An 18974-nucleotide genomic window follows, 5' to 3' on the forward strand; every position below is an offset into this window, starting at 1 on the left:
CAAGTATAGTTCTGTAATTTGTTCCGTTATTGACCTACAGCAACATCCAAAAGAGGATACCTTACTGCTTACAAGTCAAGTGAAGAGTCCAGATGTGCTCCTTTTGATGGCAACTTGGACTTCATGGTACCCCTGGGTGGTACCATTGAAGATGAGACTGTCGACACGAGCTGTCTTACCATTCCAAAGGGTCAGTCCTGATGACGTGAAGACATTTGACAACATTCACCAGGACACCCTGTAGCATACTTTCTGTGACATACTGTAGACGACATACTGGCATAGCCAAGAGGGGGTTAATTTTGAGAGAAAAAGGCAGAAAGTTTGCGATGAAAAACATATTCCCACGGTCAGAGCCAAACGGGATGAGAGGGTTAATGGAGACCTTGTTCCTAGGAAAAAGTTAAAAATAATATTTCTTGAATCATGACACCTGCAATTTTCATTTTTTGATCCTGGGTACAAGGTTGTTTATTAACCCTTGCAACCCGTTTGGCTCAGACCGTGGAAATATTTTTTTTTAAAGAATTTTCATCGTTTTGGAGAGTATTTAACTTTTTTGGCGATATTAACCCCATCTGTGCCGGTGGTCTCTTCTATACTTTCCGTCATGAAATGCTGTATTGAGTGACGCAGCATCCTCCTCCTTAGAACCAGGACATGCTTCCTCCATTTGCTTCTGCTCTCCAAAGATGTGAAAAAGGAACGTACTTGTAAAGTACAATTGATAGGCAACGATTCCACAAAGAGGGGGTTAATTTTGAGAGAAAAAGGTATATCCATTTCATAAGGGAGAAATTTTGCAAAAATGAAATATTCCCACGGTCAGAGCCAAACGGGATGAGAGGGTTAATGGAGACCTTGTTCCTAGGAAAAAGGTAAACATTTCTTCATACATTACACCTGCAATTTTCATCTTTTGATCCTGGGTACAAGGTTGTATATGAACCCTTGCAACCCGTTTGGCTCACTGTGGGAATTTTTTTTTTTTTGGAATTTTCATCGTTTGGGAGTTTTTAACTTTGATGGCGATATTAACCCCACCTGGGTTGGTGGTCTCTACTATACTGTCTGTCATGAAATGCTGTATTGAGTGACGCAGCATCCTCCTCCTTAGAACCAGGACATCCTTACTCCATTTGCCTCTGTGCTCCAAAGATGTGAAAAATGAACCTATTTTGCGAGGACTCCTTTCAATCACGCCACATTCGCCATAAGCAATCACTAACAGGACAATACTGCCAGCTCAAGTAACTAATCAATTTTATTGTAGACCAAATTGAAAATAATAAATTTAACAGACAACACTTACAATTATGTCAACAGTAAATAAAACAACCTAACATGGTAACCATGGTAACAATAACAAACACAAACTTGGATATCCCCTGTATTACCGACATTAGACCCGATTGTCAAATGGTTTCTCACCAGTATGACTCCGAAAAGGTTATAGTAGATCATGAATACAGTGTTTTAAAACCATCTATAACCATTTCAGTAATCACTGCTCATTGACAGTTTGATGTTCCACGGTGTGACATTTCGTCCAATGGTTTTTCAGGGACTTGTTCTCAGTAAATCGTTTATCACAACGTTCACATTTGAATGGTTTCTCACCCGTGTGAATTCTGATGTGTTTTTGCAGGTTACTCCTCTCATTAAATCCCTTCCCACAGTGCTCACATTTGAATGGTTTCTCACCCGTGTGAATTCTGATGTGTTTTTGCAGGTTACTCCTCTGATTAAATCCCTTCCCACAACGTTCACATACAAATGGTTTCTCACCCGTGTGTAATCTAATGTGTGTTTGCAGGTGACTCCTCTCATTAAATCCCTTCCCACAGTGCTCACATTTGAATGGTTTCTCACCCGTGTGTAATCTAATGTGTCTTTGCAGGTTACTCCTCACATTAAATCCCTTCCCACAGTGCTCACATTTGAATGGTTTCTCACCAGTGTGTAATCTAATGTGTGTTTGCAGGCTACTCCTCTCATTAAATCCCTTCCCACAGTGCTCACATTTGAATGGTTTCTCACCAGTGTGTAATCTAATGTGTGTTTGCAGGTTACTCCTCACATTAAATCCCTTCCCACAGTGCTCACATTTGAATGGTTTCTCACCCGTGTGTAATCTAATGTGTGTTTGCAGGCTACTCCTCTCATTAAATCCCTTCCCACAGTGCTCACATTTGAATGGTTTCTCACCCGTGTGTAATCTAATGTGTGTTTGCAGGCTACTCCTCTCATTAAATCCCTTCCCACAGTGCTCACATTTGAATGGTTTCTCACCTGTGTGTAATCTAATGTGTCTTTGCAGGTCACCACTCTGAGTAAATCCTTTACCACAGTGCTCACATTTGAATGGTTTCTCCCCTGTGTGAATCCCAATATGCGTCTTACTAGCAACATTAGAAGGGAACTCCTCCCCACAAAACTTACTTCTGAAACTGCCACCGATTCTCTCAATGTGTCTGTCCACATCTTCACCATCCATTCGTTTCACCTTCAAATCCCTCTCTCCAACACTGACTGCCTCTTGAAATTCAGCCACTCTACATTGTTGATATTTCGCATTCGTGCCGTACAACTGTTTCATGAGAGTGCGGACTTCCTCAGGGTCTGTGTCAAGGTGCTTCTTAGCCACGTGGGTCATCAACACGTTTGGTTGCTTGTAGGCTAAGCTTATTATGCAGAATGGACATCTGTATTCTGGTGCCCCTGGAAAAGAAAATATAGTTTTAGAGCTCACTTCATCAACAGGATACAGAAAAAGCACTTGTAATTGTATGCATTTAAGTTTCAAAATGTTCCAAGGTGACAAGTCAGCCTTATGTAGGAACGGTATAACGCTTCACGCAGGCAAAAGTGTCCATCCATGTGACTCCATCCATGGATCAATGATGGACAATCTCCATCACAGATCCATCCACAGTGTGGCTCCATCCATGGATCAATGATGGACAATCTCCATCACAGATCCATCCACGGTGTGACTCCATCCATGGATCAATGATGGACAATCTCCATCACAGATCCATCCACGGTGTGACTCCATCCATGGATCAATGATGGACAATCTCCATCACAGATCCATCCACAGTGTGGCTCCATCCATGGATCAATGATGGACAATCTCCATCACAGATCCATCCACAGTGTGGCTCCATCCATGGATCAATGATGGACAATCTCCATCACAGATCCATCCACGGTGTGACTCCATCCATGGATCAATGATGGACAATCTCCATCACAGATCCATCCACAGTGTGGCTCCATCCATGGATCAATGATGGACAATCTCCATCATAGACCCATCCACGGTGTGACTCCATCCATGGATCAATGATGGACAATCTCCATCATAGACCCATCCACGGTGTGGCTCCATCCATGGATCAATGATGGACAATCTCCATCATAGACCCATCCACGGTGTGACTCCATCCATGGATCAATGATGGACAATCTCCATCATAGACCCATCCACGGTGTGGCTCCATCCATGGATCAATGATGGACAATCTCCATCATAGACCCATCCACGGTGTGGCTCCATCCATGGATCAATGATGGACAATCTCCATCATAGACCCATCCACGGTGTGACTCCATCCATGGATCAATGATGGACAATCTCCATCATAGACCCATCCACGGTGTGGCTCCATCCATGGATCAATGATGGACAATCTCCATCATAGACCCATCCATGGTGTGACTCCATCCATGGATCAATGATGGACAATCTCCATCATAGACCCATCCACAGTGTGGCTCCATCCATGGATCAATGATGGACAATCTCCATCACAGATCCATCCACGGTGTGACTCCATCCATGGATCAATGATGGACAATCTCCATCACAGATCCATCCACAGTGTGGCTCCATCCATGGATCAATGATGGACAATCTCCATCACAGATCCATCCACGGTGTGACTCCATCCATGGATCAATGATGGACAATCTCCATCACAGATCCATCCACGGTGTGACTCCATCCATGGATCAATGATGGACAATCTCCATCATAGACCCATCCACGGTGTGACTCCATCCATGGATCAATGATGGACAATCTCCATCACAGATCCATCCACGGTGTGACTCCATCCATGGATCAATGATGGACAATCTCCATCACAGATCCATCCACGGTGTGACTCCATTCATGAATGGATGGATGATGGTGTCGTACTCCACCATAGATAGGAACCCTTGGTTTTATCTACCATAGTCACTGAAATAATGTTCAAATGTAGAGCTGTGTCAGCCTGAGATAACTTGAACACATATCGATCATGCATCTTCTATTCTTCTATATGACCTCCTTCGTGGCCCCTTCAAACGAACTTCTTGAGCATCACCTAACTGAACCAGTTGGCAGTGTTTCTCAGCTTACCTGTATCAGATATAGTGAAGGACTTTTCATGTATCTTTTTCTGAACGACTTCCTTTGCAGCTTCTATACCAAGTTCTTTAGCATAGCCCTCTCCATAAAAAACCAATAGCTCCTGAAAAAACATATTTTAGATAAAACTTGCCCATTATTTATTAAAAGTCAAAAGCTAGCTTCAGCTAAAAGGGCTTCAGAAGGTTGCGTAAGTGAATCCAAGCAGAGCTATTTGATAGTATTTACCCCTCAAACTGTTGTTCTGAAATCATTTAGTGAACTTACCCCTCACCTTACTACTCAGTTGAAACAGACCATGAACCAGCTTATATAATATGTGCTTTTTTCAGAAAAATATTGCAGTTACATCTCCTTTTCAATGAATTGCAAATTTATGCTAAGTTTCGCTAAACCTGACCTAACCTAGGTACACAAGAGCTTTTCATCTAATCTGATAGACTTTTGACTTTTATACCCTGTACGTGTTGTGAAGAGCCAGGAATTTCAGGTCCCTGAAAGCCACGCCTGTTTATCCAGAAAGACAAATCCAAGGTTCTCCCTGGAATCGAACATGGTAGCCAGCAGTGTTAACCACCAGGCTATGAACCTCTAACAGGTAATAAAACCATTTCGAATGACACCAATTTCCTTTAACTTTACCTGTCCTGGGTAGATGATCTGTATGGTCTTGTAATAGATCTCCCCTTTATATTGGAACGCCAGAAGATTTTGTTCCCCTTCGTTGCGAGCGCAGTTGAAATATCTCAACCAGTTGGACTTGGCTGGGTCTCTCGCATCCACGTAATGGTGAGGTTTATTATCTTTGAAGATCTGGACAAGGAAACACTCAAAGGGTGAATATTTAAATGGTCAGCTATGAAGTGGGGGCATCCATCAGCAGCTTCCCCTTGCCACCATTCTTTGAGTTGATGATAAAGAGAGAAAGATGACTGTTTTAGACTTGTAGATCACAGCAGATGTCTATCTGAGAACACACAGAAGAAACAGGCTTCAGACTCACCTGCCAAGCATATCCTGAATCAGAAGCCAAGTTGACGTTGTGGACAATCTCTCCAACGTATGGCCCGAAGCGAACACCTTCAGGGATGGCTATGTTACTTATCACACCCAGTCCTGCACCTGGGATTTTAGATGGCTCGATCACCAGACCATCAGGGGTAGTTTTCCTAGCATGGTCAGGGTCTGATCTTCTGCTTGGAGGAACCTGTAAGTGAATTATATTAGAAATACGGTCAAATTCGCTGCTTAGTTTGTCCTCTCAATATCTGCCGTATAATCATGCCGGCCCACTCGTCAGGCACAGCTCATTTCAAATATTGGCAGTGCAGACTGTCTGTACCATGACATTCTGGAGTAAAAACTTGAAATAGACAACATTGTCTCTGCTCGCTGTTTCAGAAAGAATTTTGACCTCTTTTTACATACTTCCTTATCCTTGATGATTGTGAGAGGGCCATGAACAGGGCAGTCTCCAGGGTACTCCTTCTGACAATCTTCACAAACTGAAAGAAAAGAAATGCTTGTTGTCGGACAATAACCTTAGAAAACAATGGGTACAGGAGAGCATTCCCCCCTTAACTTGGTGACAGATGGCCTGTCAGACTGAAAAGAAAACAAACTTCAATTCCCAAGTCAAAACAAAGCTCTCCCACTTCTATCTTGACACCACGCATGTTCCCTTTGGCCTGGGGTATAACGGCCAATTTCTTTTTCGATACATACTGCAAAACAACCTCAAGGTTTCTACTTTGAGAGCCTTTAAGACACACCACCCGACATGTACAAGACAGAAAAAATCTTCAAACTTCAAATTTTCCTAAATTTTCCATTTCAACAAATTCTCTCCTATGTACCTACATAAGAAAATGTCCTCATCTGGGACCTCCAGTTCTCTATAGTTCTTCCTCTCCAGACTTCTCCTGGGATAGCGAGCTGCTCCATCGGCTGCTGCAACCTTACGTTTCTTTCTGACTGGTTGTTGTGAAGCTGGAGCTGAATGAATGAAAGGTAGAAATCCAGGTTTCAGATAGATATGCTTAAATTATTGTTAGCAGAATCGAATGCTAGTAGTGTTTTTGCTAGAAATCTGAAAGGGCAGTAAAGGGCAGTTACAAACAAGGCTGGATGCAGCACCCTGCTTCGTAAGAAAATGCATCGGCCACAGATGAACAGGTAAATAATACATCAACATCAAGATTTTCTTCACGAACCTGCTGCTCTCATGATCATGTTCTTCACAGCCAGCTCATCAGGAGGACGGGAGACAGTAGCAGGACACTCCTTGGCGGATTTCTTCCCTTTTTGCGGCTTCCTTGATTTCTTTTCTCCTGCAACTGGTTTGGTTTTCTGCAAAAGAAAGTTGAAATTGAAGAAGAGAATGATAAAACTACATTCAAGTTTAAGAGACAACAGAAATACACCTCATGATCAAGTCAAACGCATTTCAATCAACTGAGTTTGGTATCAGTATATCCACAGTCAGTGTCTAGTCCAACTTGGGGGAAACTCTATTCTCTTTGAAAATGATCACAATCAGATGTTCATGATGTATCCTAATAAGGATTAGCAGCATTTTGACCAAGTCAATGAGAATTTTTCCAACATACGTCCACTTCTTTGACTTTCTTCTTCACAAATATTGGCTTCTTTGGTGGTACGAACTTGAATGGAGCAGGTGGCACTGAAATAAGACACTCAAAGCTTTAATTCAAGAACAGTCTCAGTTGCAACCTCTCTTAAAGGGACTGCATGGTTAAGACACACCCTGGCAAAAATGACGCTTAGATCCTAATCCTTTTGATTCTAGTGCTGTCGTAACTGCAAGCCAATGTTGGCACTACCCAATACATAACGCAAGCGAGCATGTAGCCTACTGGTTATGGGTGTCTAGCACTGAATGAAGGATTGTGTGGACCTTTGTTACCATAATGAGATGGATACAGGGCAATGCCCTCTATATTTCCTTGGCATTTCACCTACATTTTTCTTTCTCCTTTTTCCTGGCCAAAGACGGTGTCCAGTCTTCTTCATCACTGTCGCTGTCCACCGGCATCATGACTTTCATCCTTCTCCTCGGACCGCTCATGAACTCTGGCTTGGCGACGGGCAGTCCTGAAGGAAGACAGTTTGAAAGCTTCGATTTCTTCTTCAAAAGATGTTGACTGTTTTGAAATGACTTTATTTCATGTTTATTACACACCACAATAAATAATTTTATGGTTTTGTTGACTCTTAAAACTTGATAAAGCACATTTTACAGGTAAAAAAGCATAAATTTTATTCTTTTTGTGCAAATTGTCCTGGACTGCAGTGAACTGTAAACTGTCTTTTCAAAACTAAGACAAGAGTTAACCAGCTTTTTTTATTTTTCATACCCGCCATCATTTCCTTACCAAAATACAACATTGTGAGGTAATTCCTGACCATGTTCTTGTAGCGGAGCTTCTCATAATCTCCAATGGTGGCCAGTTCTTCCTTACTGAAATACTGGTCCACATCAATCTCCTCCAGGGGTGGGATTTCAATATCCATGTTCGGGGCGGAACTCTCATAATTCATGACGGTGTCTTTTCAACTCCTTCTCCTTGCAGCTAGAAAAGAGAAGGACAGAGACTGAGAGAATGTATGTCCCTTCACCATTTGTAAGCCCCAAGACTGAAAAAAAAGCAGGCTCAAAGTCAAAAGAGAAGGAGATGAGGCTCTCAATCTCATTATGCCATTTATGGTCATCATGCGGCCACGCCCTGAAAAAAGTGAAATTAACATGGCGTTCTCTCTGTGCCCAGGATCAGGGGCAGGACCTAGGGGAAAGAGAAATTTTGTTTGAAGACATGCGATGCACGCAAATCCACACCCTTTTATGCCCAGTTGGCAGTAAGCCCCCCCCCCCCCCCGGTCCCGACCCGACCCCACCTAGCTCAGGTCCCCCCCCCCGAGTGATCATCCCTGGTGTTAATGCAGTCAGTGTCGCAGGGTGCAGGAGCATCAATAATGATAGGCCTTTATTAATCATGATGTCGAGCCCCAAACCATAGAGGAAAAATTGGGAAAAGTTTTTGAGCGGGCATTTTTGGAATTCTTCAATTTCAAACGCTCAACAAACACACTGAATTCCCTACCAAATAATAATTCAATTTGCACAGCATTTACTTCAAGTGGTGCGTGGCTATATCAACTAATTGCTTACAAAATAGTTTTATGCAAACTCGTTTCCAAATTCACGATGTTGATAGATTTTCTTCAGGAATAAATTCACAAAAATCGGATCCTCCATTTGCAAATTTGGAAGCAGACGCTCAATCTCCCGGGCGCGGCGCCGGCCAAAATGTATTCATGCGCGGCCAACCCGTAACCGTAGTTTCTAAAAAATAAATTCCTTGGTCCTCACAGTAGGCCAGTGTTAATTTTACAGTTGTTTTGGTAAAGACATGTTCTTATGGAGTTTCTAAAACCTAGAGCACTACTCAATAGGCGGCTAACAAGAAACTACGCATTTCACTGTTGTTGCCGACGTATGTGTACACTGAACTTGGGATGTGCGTCGGCTCCGTGTTGAAATGCCGTCCAGTGCCAGTTGATGCGTTTTTCGCTGATTTGTGCAAAATTCAACATATCTCAAAAGTTCAATGGTTGACCCTCGATTTTTTTTTTGATTTTTGTGTAGCGTAAGCAACTGTCTTTCACGGAGAATGGTCATTGTAAGAATTATTCAGGAAGAAATGTATAATATTTGGGGTTTTCCGTGATTGTCCGGCCCAATTGACAATAATATTGCCATTTGGGATGGTGAACAGAGCTAGGAGCAAATGCGACGCTTATGATTTATTTAAAGAAATAAAATGCCCGATTTGGTTGTCCTCATCACTTTGGAAACGCATTTTAAAATAAATGTTACGTCCTGTTAATGGGGCACGTCATCATCACGTACATTCGGGAAAAACTCCCTAGCGAGACCGTAGACGTAGTCAGTAGGTCGAGTGAGACAGGCGTGGCAACAATGATCACCATTGACGACGCATGGAGAATGGTCGACAAGGTATCCGGTCGTTTCGCTCCCTGACCTTTTCGCCCCAACTGTGGCAGAGACAGTAGTTTGAGTGAGGCTTGACGGCGATGAATACCATTGACGACGCTTGGAGAATGCGGTGCGGGTGTATCTAAAATGCAGCAACTGGATCTCGGACAGGTAACCGGCGCGGCGTCTTTCCCCCAAAATCAAATAAATCTTGCCCGTGGGGCGGGAGGGGGTTATGATCAGGGTTTATAGTTACCTGACACACTGGATCAGTCTAATTCCTGCCCTAAATGGAACCTGGCGAAATATCACCTCTCTCAGATGGCTACAATAACTGGAGTTCACATTGGATGGTTTATCACCAGTATGAATCCATATCCTTCCAATGACTCCAATCACGAGAGTCCACATTGGATTGTTTATCACTCTGGTGTGAATCCAACCCTCAGATGACCACGATTACTTGAGTTCACATTGGATGGTTTATCACTCTGGTGTGAATCCAACCCTCAGATGACCACAATCACCAGAGTCCACATTGGATGGTTTATCACCAGTATGAATCAATATCCTTCAAATGACTCCAATCACGAGAGTCCACATTGGATTGTTTATCACTCTGGTGTGAATCCAACCCTCAGATGACCACAATCACCAGAGTCCACATTGGATGGTTTATCACTCTGGTGTGAATCCAACCCTCAGATGACCACGATTACCTGAGTTCACATTGGATGGTTCACAGTCACCGCAATGACTTCACACCTCTCAGATGACGACAAACACTTAGGAGTTTACATTGGGTGGTCTATCACCAGTGTGAATCCATATTGCTATGATGACCACAATCACTTGAGTTCCCATTGAATGGTTTATCTCCAGTATGAATCCATATCCCTCACCTGACCACAACCACCAGAGTTCACATTGAATGAATCATCACCAAAATTGGGAGTTCAATTTGGATGGTTTTAGGGTCTTATCTAGCATGGTGTGTGTGTGTGGGGGTGGGGGGGGGGGGGGGGGGGTGGGGAGGATTCACAGTCTGATGTGGGTCATCCTGAGATCAGGTTTTTGATACTCCTACCTCGTATATGATAATATATTGAAAACCACTGGTTATGTCAGGATGGAGTTGGGTTGAGTTGTAACCTTCAGGATTCATACTGGTGACAAACCCATTCACATGGGACAGCTGCATGAAGTAAGACCAACTCGAAATGAAACGTTCATCATTTATTTGGCAGCAAAATGCATATTTAATTCACATACACAATGAGGGAGCTCCTTGACAAGCTTCCTCAGTACACAGACTGAACAAGGAAAAATGCCACAAGCAAACTGTCTATAAATGTAGATGAATCAGGGGTGTATACAAAACCAAGACCTAAGACATAAGACCTAAGACCTAAGATCCCCGAAGTACAAAACTAAGACCCAGGTACAAAACTAAGATCCCGAGGTACAAAACTAAGACCCGGGGAGGCCAATTCCAAACTAAAATTTTGAAGAAAAATATCAGAGTCTTAGTTTTGTACATCAGGGGATCTTAGTTTTGTACGTACAAAACTAAGATCCCCCGAGGTACAAAACTAAGACCCAATGCCAAACTAAAATTTTGAAGAAAAATATCAGAGTCTTAGTTTTGTACATCAGGGGATCTTAGTTTTGTACGTACAAAACTAAGATCCCCCGAGGTACAAAACTAAGACCCAATGCCAAACTAAAATTTTGAAGAAAAATATCAGAGTCTTAGTTTTGTACATCAGGGGATCTTAGTTTTGTACGTACAAAACTAAGATCCCCCGAGGTACAAAACTAAGACCCAATTCCAAACTGAAATTTTGAAGAAAAATATCAGAGTCTTAGTTTTGTACATCAGGGGATCTTAGTTTTGTACGTACAAAACTAAGATCCCCCCGAGGTACAAAACTAAGACCCAATTCCAAACTGAAATTTTGAAGAAAAATATCAGAGTCTTAGTTTTGTACATCAGGGGATCTTAGTTTTGTACGTACAAAACTAAGATCCCCCCGAGGTACAAAACTAAGACCCAATTCCAAACTGAAATTTTGAAGAAAAATATTAAAGTCTTAGTTTTGTACATCGGTTTCGCCACTTTTTGTGGAGCTGGATGGAGGCCGTATATGCTAGAGTATATGCTAGAGTGATGACCGGTCGTGCCTGCATAGTGCATATGGAGGTATTATTCAGATGGAGCAACTGCATGCATCTCAAAGGTGATATTACTACATCAAAATGAATTCGAAAGAGGGGCAGAATTTGGAAACTAAGATCCCCTGATGTACAAAACTAAGACTCTGATATTTTTCTTCAAAATTTCAGTTTGGAATTGGGTCTTAGTTTTGTACCTCGGGGGATCTTAGTTTTGTACGTACAAAACTAAGATCCCCTGATGTACAAAACTAAGACTCTGATATTTTTCTTCAAAATTTCAGTTTGGAATTGGGTCTTAGTTTTGTACCTCGGGGATCTTAGTTTTGTACGTACAAAACTAAGATCCCCTGATGTACAAAACTAAGACTCTGATATTTTTCTTCAAAATTTTAGTTTGGCATTGGGTCTTAGTTTTGTACCTCGGGGGATCTTAGTTTTGTACGTACAAAACTAAGATCCCCTGATGTACAAAACTAAGACTCTGATATTTTTCTTCAAAATTTTAGTTTGGAATTGGCCTCCCCGGGTCTTAGTTTTGTACCTCGGGGGATCTTAGTTTTGTACCTGGGTCTTAGTTTTGTACTCCGGGGGATCTTAGGTCTTAGGTCTTATGTCTTAGGTCTTGGTTTTGTATACACCCGATGAATCAGAGGCATAGGATGGGGTCTCTGACTGGCTGTCACGAGATCCCTGGTTCGATCCCCACTCGAGACCTGAGAATGGGCAAGGCTCTTTGTTTCACATTTCTCACTCCGACCCGGTAACAGTCGGAAATACTCAGTTTCTAGCACTGATTAAGCAGCTAATCTGAGTTCTGGCTTCAAGTAAACAGTTGGCTGATAACCTCTATGTTGGTTACTATACATAGGAAAAACCCAAAACTTTCACTTTGTTAAATACATATGTCCCAAGTCAAATTTTCACAAAGATAGCACTTATTGCACAAGAATCTCCAACTGTTCTATAGATTTCAGAAGATCCTATCAGAATATAGGGCTAAATGATTCCTTTATCGTCAACAACTGGAAAATTGTCCCATCGTCATTGGAATGATCATTCTCGTCCATTTTTGGATACACTATTGGCACGTGAGTGATAATCGGTTCGCTAACAGCCATACACTCTGTGTTGCCAATTTGTTCCGAAATGCTGCTACGACTTGTTAGTTTCATTTTCCACCTTGTTGGGGCGCACCTGAAATGGAAATCACATGATGAAGTTTGCTTTTTTACCCACTTGTGACGACACTCGGGGTAACATGTCCGGTGCACACAGCAAAATATGAGATTCAGAACCCAGCTATGTAGCCACTTGTACCAACCAATCCAATTCTATTCCATGCACGCTTATCATTCTCCATGAATTATGTTTCTTTTCTGCCAAAATCTCCTGGTCACATTACAAAGCAGAAGTGTCTGAACCAGGTGATAAGGCCAGTAGGAACACACGATTCAAAACTATTCATCCTCTCACCCGAGACAGAATTTGCAAGAAGTCTAATCTTACCCTTCAATTACATTTCGCACACTCTTTGCAGCCACAGAAAGTGAGAAGATGTGATCTGGGTCAGTGTCGTGTGTCTTGTAGTAACTCAGAGCCATTCTGAAAAAGTTAAACAACATTTCATTTATCTTCTTTGACATTCTCACATACTGAAGAGATTGGAATAACTCGCCAACATGGAAAGCCTAGATGTTGTGCATGAAGAGTCAAGAGTGACACATGGAGATGGAGGTGTTTTTCATTACCAAGAAAATGACGACAACTGAAGTACATAATGAAACTTTTCTAGTTGGACAATGTATTCTGGGATAGATAGATGGTGGAACGAGGTACATGAACAGTTACACAATGTCCCAACCTCATATCCAGGTGCTTACCTTGCAGTAGCAGCCAAATATGTACTACGAAGATGTAAGTGTTGTTTCATGGCCAAGAACATCTCGAGAGCATGATGCAGCTTATCAAGCTGGATGATCTGTTCGGGGATGGAGAGATTTGTATCCTTGTAGAATTCAAGATCATGCGGTTGAACGAACTCCTGGCCTGAAATGAACAGGGACATAACTGATCAGCCATTTAGGTTTCACCTTCAGTATTCACCATAGATCACTTCCACCAGCATCAATATCATATTTGGAAATATTTTCAAAGCTGCTCACCAACAAAGAATTCTATGTAATCCTGTCTAAGTTTATTGATGCCAAGCTCTATCAGAATCTCCAGCGGTGCCAAGCCCTCGAGGTGAGGCAATGTCTGGTTGCTGTTCTTGTCGCAGTCGATGATGAACTGGGCCAGTTTTGTCTTGTTGTTTGGGCTGATCTGAAAATAAGAATATCAGTATAATGAGAAAGAAGTGGTTGGAATCATGGCATATTGACGCATCCCAGAGGACTGCCAAGGTTTCATCTTGGAGTAACTGAACCACTCACCCATGGTAGGCACTCCACTCTCCTCAAAGCAGTGAACACATAACTCAAACTCTCTTTCAATTCTTGATAGGCTGTGCACTCTGGAAGGAAGATTGAATTGTTGAAATGATCACCATGACACTGACATGTCACTTGTGACCTTTGCTAAGTCACTTCAACTTCTTGTACCTGGTACCTGTGCTAGCGCAAGCAGAAGACACTATCCAAGCATATCAAGAATCTGAGATCCTGATTGCCCTTGTCAATTTCTAAGAGTTCATCATAATTTCATGGTCAATTTCAAAGATATTTCTAAAGTAAGAGGGAGAGGACACCAGCTGTAAATATCTGTCACAGCAATGGCTGGTTTTCCTCGCAGACAAGTAATCTTTTAGTCGCTCACTGCAGCGATAATTATCAATGGTAGCAGTGATATCACACAGGGTTCTTAGTTTACCTATCAGAACATTCCACAATTTCTCGGTGAAATCCGTCTCCAGTCTTGTCTGCATCAGTTTAAGATGATCGATCGAAGCAGTCGCATCCTCTCCTGTGTCGTCTTGTTGCTGTTCAGACATTCTCAGCGTTGGATCCGTGCATTCTGCAAGGTTAAAATGGCCATAGTTATACGATAGCTACATGTGGGGAGTTTTCCCTTACTTGAGACAGGAGCAGTAACATCCTCCATGCAATGACCTTGCATGACTCGCTTGTATCAAATGATCAAAGGGGAAAGTACCTTCAGTAACTAGGGACTGTGAGGAAACATCAGCACCTGTCACCTCTCACATGTCCGAGGACCCTCAAAGTCAAAATGAAAATGAAGATCGCAATGCTCCCCTTGACGACCGTGTTTAAGGACTCAACTTACTTTTGAAGAGATCTTTGACGCTGTCTATCAGCGGTACATCATTTTCCTCCACCGCCCAACAGATGTGCTGAGTCTCTAAACCCTCACTGAACATCTGAAAATATAACAAGAAACGTTCTTCATTAATCAGGGTTTGATAAACCTGTACGGCAGTGGAACAAATGAATGATTCATTCATTCATGAGTTGACAAGCTCCCGGTCAGATTCACGTAACTCTCCCAGAACAGCAGTCGTGATTCACCGAATTCCTGCTCACTATGGCATCCCAGGAAACAACAGAACTGATCGACTTGCTAAAGATGGAAGCCAACAACATCTGTGTTGGGAAGCCGACTTAAAAGTTGAGAAGGTTACCTTTAAAACTGAGAGCTGCTTGTACTGTTGGTTGGCTGGACTAGATCTGTCCCCTGGCTTTATACATGTCAGCTGAAAGAAAGCGATTGCGGTCAGAAATGTTGAAGGGTCTGTCTGATGCCATTTTGGGACAAAGAATCAGAGTGGAAGTAAAGATACAATTGACAAAACAATTGATTCGTACATACCACCTTTACTCTTGCATCCAGCGGGGGCAGATCAAGGAATTCCCGTGCGTTCTCCCATTCATACTCCAACCTCATACTTCCGTGCGATTCATGCGTCTCCGGGTCGATCATCTTGACAACTTCATAGGTGGCGCTATAAGCTTGTGTGTATTCCTTGGACTTTGTGCAGAACAGGTGTTTGGATTTGACTGTTTTGATATCGACGTCTTTCCCAGAGGTAACTGCTGAAAAGTGGATAACTCGAGAGGTGAACTACTGAGAGGTGAACAATATGGCCCATCTGGGGGACCCCAAATGACCATTTTCAAAAACTTATTTCAAAACAGTCGGCCACAGGTTTAACTTACTTGAGCACATAACCCGCACAGTCTTTAACACATTTTGAAGTTTGAAATTTCCAAAATAAGCAATTTTCTCTTCGTCTCTGGCATCTGTGACAATCCACAATGGCATAGGATTCGTGAGAACATCAAATGAACTCTGATTCCGTGTTGTATGCACCATATTATAATACGAGAGGATTTTCCTGAAATGATAAATAGGGCGAGGTTAGTCAATGGAATGCAGCATGTACAACCTCACTCCAAAGTCCATCATTGATCATAAGCATTATAGGCTGTTCTCAGTCACCGATATTGTTTTGGTATACCTGGCACTTCCAACACTGACTGGTCGCTGGTCAATCACTTCAGCATCAATCAACTTCAAACTCGGAAAGTCTTCACCAGCGCCCTCTATACTCGTTATCTCTTGTAGCTTCAGCGGCGACCCCTCGAAGGTGAAATCGGACGCAGAATCGCACGTGCTTGACAGCGAGGTTGTGCTCGGGTTTCGTGTCTTTGCTTTTGATGATGTACGATTTTTAATCTTAGACTGGCAAAAGAAAGAATTTAATTGGATAAAGGCAGAATGGCGTTTGATTTGAAGATGTCCGCGCTGGACCCTTCCAATTTCATCAACTTTTTCTCAAGGACACCAATTTTGGTGTTTGGACTCAGGGAAGTCTAACGATTTCTGAAGAATGTGGCAGCCCCTAGGTGGTGTTGTAATAAACATGTTGACCCAACATGTTCGTAGGTCAAGGAAGATGCTGTTAATTTGTAAAATATCTATAAATGTAACTCACAGCGTTTTTATTCCTTCCCACAATGCACGGCAGGATGCATAGATCCTCCGGGATGATACCCACGAGGGGGTGATCCGTCTCCACGACTGCCAACACCATGTCCTGAGGAGATGAATAATAGGAGTTAGGTGGGTTAACACTGCTGTCTACCACGCAATAGTGCAAGAGAGAAACCAGGGTTGTATTTCTGAATGTGCTTTCAAGGAACTAAATTGCTGGCTCTTCACAATCCTCTCGAGACGTAAAACTGAAGTTCGTTGTATGGTGCCTAAACGACCAGCGAGAGTTGGTCCTCGAAACAAATTCGCTGAGGTATAAATTTGTCAAACAAGAGATACAGTGAGGCTTTTGTAACGTTCTATCTAAACTATTCTCACCATAAAGCCCGATTCCTTTACATCAGAGTGAAGCCTGAAATTATAAGGAAACAAATTTAGCGCAATTTTCAAGAAAAAAATATGAAAAAATATGAAAAGCTCGAGTGCGAGACTGATGCAAGAAAATAGCAATTGTGATTGATAAAAACTGGCCCAACTCATTCAGCCCCATATTGTTCACACAATCTGTGTTCCATTCGCTCAGGATTCCTTGTTTTTGAGAATCTGCACGGCCTCTCAAATCCTACCTTTGTAGAGTTTTGGAGAACCTTTCCACTTCCAGCGCAATCTGTGACGTCCCATTCGCGCCAGATCCTGTGACTGCCTTCTTCAATAGGGAGGGCATCTTGCCAACCTAGCAACAGGAGAAAATAAGGACACAGGATCCCAAAAATTTTTTTAAAAATATCAATCACAAGATGCCTCCTTGGAAATTTCTATCCAATACCCAAAATGTTGTGCCATACAGGGAAGGGGGGGGACTCTGTCACTCTCAGTGGGCCTGGACTGGGACCTGGCCCTCGGTGGCAGCTTTGACCTGGCCCTGTTGGCTCAGGCATTGGCTCTCATCATACACTGCATGACTGGGCTGGCTGAGCCCTTGGACGTGATGCCCTGTTTTGCGCCTTAAGCCTAGATCCGACAACCGAAACCATTAACTTCTACTAGGATTAGGCTTGTATATTTCGACCTGACAGGTTTCTAATTCCGGACAACACGTATAAACTAATTTTTCGGGCGTATTCAAATGAATCTCCAAACCTCAATGATTTTTTAGCCACTTTACTACTCTTAAAACCAAGTTTTGTCAATTTTAATCATTAACGTGGCCAGAAATTGGCAAATCTCAAATGTCAAATTTTACCAAATTTATAATTAGCGCCAGCATTTACACGATAGATGGCGCTGCTGGATGCGTAGAAAATCAGTCTCCCGGGCGCCGGGCCAAATGTCCAATTTACATGCACCCGCTGAAATTGTCACAGAGACAGTAGGTCGAGTGAGACAGGAAGGAGGCGATGATCACCATTGACGACGCATGGAGAATGGTAGAAAAGATATCCGGTGGTTTCGCTCCCTGACATTTTCGCCCCCAACTGTGGCAGAGACAGTAGCTCGAGTGAGGCTTTCGACGACAATGATCACCATTGACGTCGCTTGGAGAATGGCAGACGCTGCGGTGCGGGTGTATCTAAAATGCAGCTCCTGGATGTCGGACATGACAGGTACTTTAGCTCAGTTTTGCATTTCTTCTTTCATGTCTTTCATAGTTTGGGCGACTTTGAGAGACTTCGACGAAGACAGTCAAGGGATCCATAAAAACTTTGTTACATATATTATTTTTAAAAATGACGTCATGGCCTACACTACAGTTCTCAAGAATAAGGATAGGTGGCAGCACATTTATTATATAGGGTGTAACAAAAGAAACAAACAAGTTCCTCAACAACTTTCACACAATGTGACAGCCACTATAAATAGGCTGGTTACTCTAAGCTTAATTATGTGCGCATCGGGGGGGGGGGACTGAGCACAGCACGGTTGAACAAGGACAGATAGTGCTGAAGTGGAAAAGGGGCTAATGTTATGTCACTGCCCTTTTGGACTGCTGTGCGAAAAAATACTGCATTTATGTCATTTATAGTTCTGAACTACGCCATCGCCATCTTCAGGGCATATGTGGAACTGAAAAGACAGTTTTCAGTTTTCAGTTCCTACCTTGCCCTGAAGATGGCGATGGCGTAGTTCTTTCATGAAGTCCTGGAGACTTCGATAACCAGCTCAAAGGGGAGGGGGATTTGGGCCACGTAGATCTACGTGGTTCAGCGCTGAAGATGTTAATGGCCGTCCACATCATGACTCTTACCTTTCAGTGATCAACTGTGTATACTAACAGCAGTCCGGCCGTATACGAAGAAGTGAACTTTGATTGAAGAAATCGGCCCCGAATTAGTGGCATCAATCCTATAGTAAGGCCTCCACATACCAATCCTTTCCAATCGCCACAACTCAGGTATTCAGATCGGAGAT

General features: G+C 42.7%; 2 protein-coding genes across 2 annotated transcripts; both read right to left on the reverse strand.

Moving 5' to 3' along the window:
• Nucleotides 1-1504: 1504 nt before the first annotated feature.
• Nucleotides 1505-7954, reverse strand: LOC135499181 (histone-lysine N-methyltransferase PRDM9-like). The gene is made up of 10 exons (XM_064789847.1): nt 7816-7954; nt 7403-7534; nt 7030-7103; nt 6634-6769; nt 6281-6415; nt 5849-5925; nt 5424-5627; nt 5063-5233; nt 4412-4523; nt 1505-2721 (listed from the first exon to the last, which is right to left on the reverse strand). The coding sequence occupies exons 1-10, from the start codon at nt 7952-7954 to the stop codon at nt 1505-1507; spliced, it is 2397 nt and encodes a 798-aa protein (XP_064645917.1).
• Nucleotides 7955-12260: 4306 nt separating this feature from the next.
• Nucleotides 12261-17828, reverse strand: LOC135499089 (protein zwilch homolog). The gene is made up of 15 exons (XM_064789749.1): nt 17809-17828; nt 17192-17298; nt 16944-16977; nt 16567-16668; nt 16090-16313; nt 15788-15966; nt 15441-15664; nt 15253-15324; nt 14898-14991; nt 14484-14627; nt 14048-14127; nt 13778-13937; nt 13496-13661; nt 13122-13217; nt 12261-12809 (listed from the first exon to the last, which is right to left on the reverse strand). Exons 2-15 carry the CDS (start codon nt 17287-17289, stop codon nt 12599-12601), a joined length of 1884 nt encoding a protein of 627 aa, XP_064645819.1. The 5' UTR covers nt 17290-17298; nt 17809-17828; the 3' UTR covers nt 12261-12598.
• Nucleotides 17829-18974: the final 1146 nt, after the last annotated feature.

Source organism: Lineus longissimus, chromosome 14 (genome assembly GCF_910592395.1).
Source record: "Lineus longissimus chromosome 14, tnLinLong1.2, whole genome shotgun sequence".
NCBI lineage: Eukaryota > Metazoa > Nemertea > Pilidiophora > Heteronemertea > Lineidae > Lineus > Lineus longissimus.

Coding starts and splice junctions, on each gene's coding strand:
- LOC135499181 (XM_064789847.1), bottom strand. CDS start 7,954: ATGGATATTGAAATCCCACCCCTGGAGGAGATTGATGTGGACCAGTAT. Junction 5,234..5,423: donor ATTCAGGATATGCTTGGCAG/GTGAGTCTGAAG, acceptor TTCCTTGTCCAG/ATCTTCAAAGATAATAAACC. Junction 2,722..4,411: donor CTTCACTATATCTGATACAG/GTAAGCTGAGAA, acceptor TTTCTTTTCCAG/GGGCACCAGAATACAGATGT.
- LOC135499089 (XM_064789749.1), bottom strand. CDS start 17,289: ATGCCCTCCCTATTGAAGAAGGCAGTCACAGGATCTGGCGCGAATGGG. Junction 16,669..16,943: donor TAAAGGAATCGGGCTTTATG/GTGAGAATAGTT, acceptor TCATCTCCTCAG/GACATGGTGTTGGCAGTCGT. Junction 15,325..15,440: donor TGGATGCAAGAGTAAAGGTG/GTATGTACGAAT, acceptor GCTTTCTTTCAG/CTGACATGTATAAAGCCAGG.